This window comes from Theobroma umbraticum, unplaced genomic scaffold, assembly GCF_002168275.2.
Source record: "Theobroma umbraticum cultivar Fairchild unplaced genomic scaffold, ASM216827v3 scaffold_44.0, whole genome shotgun sequence".
NCBI lineage: Eukaryota > Viridiplantae > Streptophyta > Magnoliopsida > Malvales > Malvaceae > Theobroma > Theobroma umbraticum.
In genome coordinates, this window is record NW_018397255.1 from 76,922 (window position 1) to 82,921 (window position 6,000).

The following is a 6,000-nucleotide window of genomic DNA, read 5'->3' on the forward strand; positions in this document are numbered from 1 at the left end:
ATGCGCTTGCAGGGGAGGGACCGGAGCTCTTCAACCTCACTTTAGACTCTTGAAACCTTGGTGACATGATTCTTTTATAAAAAAAAAGCTACTGCAAAATTCTTGATGACGGACATATTATGAAAAGGAAATAAGCTGCCGAATATTTCCAATCACTGGCTTATCATCTGCAATTGCTCTGTTTGTATACTTTCCATGATAGTAGTTCCTAGGAATGCATTTCCATTTGAATCAGCAAAATTATGATTTTACGTACATAACATACATATTTGCTGCTGCATTAAGTTTGATTTATCCTCATCTAGCCGACTTGAAATTTGTTTGTTTTGCAACTATGCAGGGTGCATGGCAGCCTTGGAAGCTGAACATTACTTGCAAGAGATTGGATCTCAGAAGGGCAAGAGCGTTTGATGAGTGATGTCCCAGGGGCTTTAAAAGATGCTTTATTTAGAAGCAAGTTCTTTGTCTGGATGTTGCTTCTTCTGGATCAATATTGGAATTGGCATTGTTATTGATATTCAATATCTGCTTTTAATGAAAGTAGATTAGCTATGTCTTGTCTATTATTATATTTTTACTAAGCTGCAAAGAGTTCGATTACTAGAGAGAATGGGTGATCAATTGGCTAGAGGATTTTGCAATCTCCATGGTAGCAAAGATTATTGAGATTGGATTTGCAAAATTGAGCTCTGAGAAACCATAGCTTAAGGTTGTGGTTAAAGTACTAAGTTACAATTTTGCTACTCTTAACATTCCTAGACTTAGTATTTTGGTTAATTATCAGCACAACAAATTCATTGGTTAAGTCAGGGGAGCATGATTCACTGTATGAAGTAGTTGATTAGAGGACATGTTACAAAATATTTGCCCGACTGCTGTTGGGTAAGGGAAACTCAGCAACTGTGGAGTATAGAATCTATGGTGTCTTTCAAGAAACTCTGGGAGTGTAGGGTGTCTGTCTCCGCGCCAATGATTTTGAGTGAATTCTAGTTGATAATTATCAGCCAAAATTCATGATTTGTTATCCAAGGAGGTAAAGCAAATGTTGAACGCGTAGTATAATTCGGATGTTGGTCATCGTCAAAATTGTTTCTCTTTAACTCCCCCTGGCTCAACCCTGGATGTGCTGCAATGAAGATCATCTGATGCTTTAGCCCTTTTCCTTGCAGTTCCCTTCTATCAAGTATCAACCATCTATTTTCCAAAAAAAAAAAAAATCACCATTCAACTTACAGCTCGAGGTATTATCTGGGCATGGGTTTATTTTGGAGATTATATTAAGTAGAGTCACATTTGAATTTTATTATCGTTTTTTATTTATTAATTTGTATGGATTGAACATAACGATGTTAAACACAGGAGCTTTGGTATGTATTCTAATAGAATAGTGTGGAGAGTTAGGAAGCCTTTGATGCAGCTTTTTCAGAGAAAGACATTGGAAAAATGGCAGTGAAAGAGGACCTTCAAAGAGCGCAATTGTGTGGATTAGAATTCCAAAAAGAGCAACCAGCTCCACCCATGATCATTTATTGACATAACCATTAACAAGTGAGTTGATATTGAACATTGATGATAGTTCCAAGAACCATTCTCAAATTGCGGCTAGAGGCGGTGTATTGAAAGACCACACAAATATGCTTGTCTTTCACTTTTTGTAAAATCTTGGATCTAATAATTCCCCAAAAGAGGAGTTTTTGGTTTTACATAGAGACCTAATTTTATGCCTACATTATAATATTTTTAAAGTTTGGATTAAGATGGATGCTTTGATAGTAATATACATGATAAAAGAGGGGGTTAGGTGGTCGCATGACATTCGTTATCTCCTAGCTTCTATCAGGAAATGTTTGCACCATATTTTATAAAGGATTTAGCATATTTATCGAGAAGGTAATTAAGTGACAAATTATCTATCTAACGTTAATTATTTGTATCAGAATTTGAATGTACTTTCCCAAACTCAAGAAAAATTACAAAATATATTACAATTAGACAAGTTTAATCTACTATATATCAGGTTTCAATAAATATAAAGGAGTAGTACTAATAATTTATTATTATTTCATTTTCTTAAAATCATGTAAACAAGTGTTGTTACTTATCCCTTGCACTCATGATAAAATTGCAGGGAAAGTAATGCCCTAGTTAGGTTCTTTTTTCGATATCTCATGATAAAATTTCTTTTTGTATTTTTATTATTTTATTAATAAAATTTTAACAGAGTAACTAGATCCTGCGAGAATTTCTAACAAAAAAAAAAAACTTATAGCTCGAGGTGGTCTATTCGTTGTCCATACTTCATCTGTTAGATAGTCGGGCTTTCATTTACTGAGTCAAGGTGACAAGGGAGCACGAAGCAGTGATATACATACAATCACAGTTCCAAAATCCTGCTGCTGGTAAGTTCACCAATCAATTCAGCATCTTCCACCAGGCAAAATTTGGATCATGCTGATGGCATTTGTACAGACTAGAAAGGCCTCTCATTGCAGTGACCTAGCAAATTTTTTTCTTCTCTAACATGATAATCAAAAAATTTAAAAAGTTTAAAATAAAATAAAATACTCTAATTCTTTAAATTTTGATCATAATTTCACTTCAATTCATTAATATTAAAATACACAATACGTCTCAAATATATAAAAAATGTTAATAGATAAATTTAAAATATCTAAAATGTTTTTTTTTAATCTTTTGTTTTTCTTAGATGGATCGACGGCGCTCCCTTACATCAGTCAACAACCTCGTGGCCGAATCCAATTGAGGAATGTTTGATTGATGCTTGCCATGTCATTCGTTGTCTTCGTTGCTGCCATATGCTATTACCATTCTCCGTGGAGAAAATTTAATAAGAGGATAAAGAATGTTTGGATAAAGAGATTATAAAATTATAAAAAAGAAGAAATTGTATTGCTTAAAATATTGTGACATCGTCAAATAAACAGAAATTATAATAAAATATTTTGTCATCTTATCTTAGCCAATAGAGCATATGGCTCATAACGATGTGGTCTTGGGTTCGATTTCCACAAATCGCTGTAATACTAGAATAAATTTTGATGTAGATGTTGAGGACAAAATTAAAAAAGGAAAGCTAGCACTTCCATATATACGACAGTACAACAGAAAAGCTTATTAAAGCTTGCAATATATTGCTAATCGTAAACCTCAAACATGACTCAAAGGGAGGCTACTGGTTGGGCGTTGGTATGGAGAAGAATATGGTAACAAGTTCGAAAGGTTGTGTTTGCTTTTCCTTGGCCTTGGCGCACACACAAATGGCGCCATGCGACAGAGAGTACATGCAGAAGTAGAGGCAGAACAGTACAAGGCTTCTCATCGCAATTTCTCAATTTGCATTACACCAGCTCTTTTTGCTTTTAGTATTTTTTTCTTCTGCACCCCGGAAACAGACCCGGCCAGTCTCAGGCACATGCCTAATCAGAAAAGAAAAATAATGGGTATTTGTAGCCAACGCTTTTTCTTGCCACCTGCGGCATGCGGCCCACCCCTATGTGCTCTTTGTTTTACCCCTCCCAGCACCAACACTTTCAGAGTGCAACCCATCCTCCCTACCAAAAACAACTTTCCTTTTTTTTAATTTTTATTTTCGTCTTTTATTCTTCTTCTGTAATGTTAGTTCGGAGCCTATCTTAGGGACAGTTGTTGGGAAGCCATCTCCGAGATATCTTTGCTGGACCTGTTGTATTTCATGTGGCTCTTCACCAGCTGCCCAGCTGCAAGGGCAGACATGAGTGAGAGCTCTCCAGCTAGGACTGAACCGGCTACTATGGTGGCCAAGAGCTTTGAGTTTGAGCCCGGGCATTCTTTGCTGGCACCTTTAACCCCAAGTAAGTTTAGGCAAGCTGACTGAGATGCTAAATGGGTGCCACCTCCCACTGTGCCCACCTGAACCCTTGCATGCATATAACCAACTACTCAGTTCTGTATGGCCACATGAGACAGATTGGGTCCTAGTGCTGTAATTGAATGGGGAATACTGTGAATGATGGTTTTCAAGAGTATATATTTCCTTGTAATCCATATACTTACCCCGCGCACCTAACATTTAAATTAAACTATTTCAAAAGCCTAGTAATTAAAAAAAATGATACCATACACTAGTAGTACTCCTACAATTAATATATGGTACTAAAAGAAGACAAATTAATTTAGGGAAGGGAGGGAGTGTATGCTGTACGCCTGTACCTCAATGGAAGGCATAGTGACGGAGATGTGAAGATCCTTGCTATCGTTGACAGCTTCCATCATGGTGATGCAGTGAGAGCTCTCCACATTCTGAGCAGGATCCTGGCCAGTGGCTACGTAAACTGCAGAAACAATATTGCTGGCATGGGCGTTGAAACCGCCTTGAGCAGCAGCGATAGCGGAGCCAGTGAGGTTCTTAAGCATGTTAAGTTCCACCAAAGCAGGAGCGGTGGTCTTGAGCAACTTTTTCAACACCTCTTCCTTTATGACTGCCTCGCAGACGACCGACTTTCCACGTCCTTCTATCCAGTTAACTGCTGCTGGCTTCTTATCTGAACAGAAGTTTCCTGACCCATTTGCAGTGCGCCTCCACCATGTTAATTAATCAGACTGAAACTAAGCACATAGGGTTTGAAATGATCATGCGATTAAACTACATAAAAAGCTCGTAATCACGCACGGTCACTCATTTATAATTGGATATATACATTAACAAGAGAGAATGAAAAACACAAACTAATCAAAGTACTTAATTTTGCACTGCCTAACTGTACTAGAAGAAGTAAGAATAGTAGTACAAATAAAACTTTCAAGTTTGACGTAACATACTGCTGCTATATATTACTTAGATTGTTGTAAAAAGAAAAAGGTTACAGAAGATGCCAATAACATCCATGTCGGGATAATCGTGATGGAGAAAATCAAGAACGTTTTGGACACCCTTGGAGACCATATTCATCCCCATGGCATCTCCTGTGCGGCAGCTGAACCTTACGTACAAGTTCTTGCCTGCTATGCCACATTTTACTCCTTGTAATCTAGCAAATCTGCTCGTCCTGCGTACGCCACCCCTTTTCTTATTTACACTAGTTATACAGTTCTAGTAACTACTCTGCAACATCGTGATAATTATGGCTTACGAGACATAATATTAAACCTCCAAATTTGAAACCAAGTAGATAGATGATTGAGGCAACCAAAGAAACTAAGGCAGCTATCTCGGAGAGGGTTAAGACATGGAGTGGAGAGCAAGTACGGATCTTGTAGCGCCATCTGTGGAGGAGGAAGTATGCCACGGAGAAGAAGAGGGCGAAGAAGATTCCGTTTGTCAGGTAGAGGGGAAGAGGAAGATCAGCATCTGAGGCTTTCACTTTCAGGGGCTCCCCCACTTTAAGAAGTGCTTCTTCGTCTGAGATTGGGCTGGGACGCCGGCGAACGTCCATGTTACTCTATCTCACTGTATTGTTAAGAATGTAGTACGTAGCGGTAGGAGTGTGAAAGCCAAAGGAGGAGGAGCTGCTGTTTTGATCTTTATAGCCAGAAATTGGAGGAGGTGCTCGGGCAGCCCAACGGCTAAAGTAATACAGCCTTAAGCAGCCCAAGAGAGGTTGGCGTACTGGACCATTACCAACGCGTACAGCGTGCTACGCGCTTTTGTCGGCTAGGTCTCCCAGTTTAAGGTTTTAATAATAAATCTTCCCGCCGCATCCATTTTATTTTTACTCCACTTACTATTTTTAATTATTAAATAGTCCTTAGAGAGGTGGTAAAATAAATTTCAATTCTAAAATCTGAACTATAATATTACCCGATTTGATGAAAATGTTAAATATCCCCTATTTTAAAATAAATCGCCTTGAATCCATCTCGCCCAAATCTAGAATCTAATTCTTAAGTGCAAATTTTATTTATTAATTTTGTTCTAAAATCAAATTCGACTTAAGTAAAAAAAATTAAAAATTAAATTGTGACATGGATTTTACATATAAAGATAATGAACTTAGATCAAAA

At 37.6% G+C, this 6,000-nt stretch overlaps 1 protein-coding gene across 1 annotated transcript; it reads right to left on the reverse strand.

Moving 5' to 3' along the window:
- Positions 1-3,042: 3,042 nt before the first annotated feature.
- LOC110410021 (3-hydroxy-3-methylglutaryl-coenzyme A reductase 2-like) lies at positions 3,043-5,537 on the reverse strand. The gene is given in 4 exon segments (XM_089782513.1): positions 3,043-3,909; positions 4,210-4,556; positions 4,864-5,063; positions 5,101-5,537. Coding segments are annotated over 4 exon segments (1,140 nt in total). The 5' UTR covers positions 5,433-5,537; the 3' UTR covers positions 3,043-3,648.
- Positions 5,538-6,000: the final 463 nt, after the last annotated feature.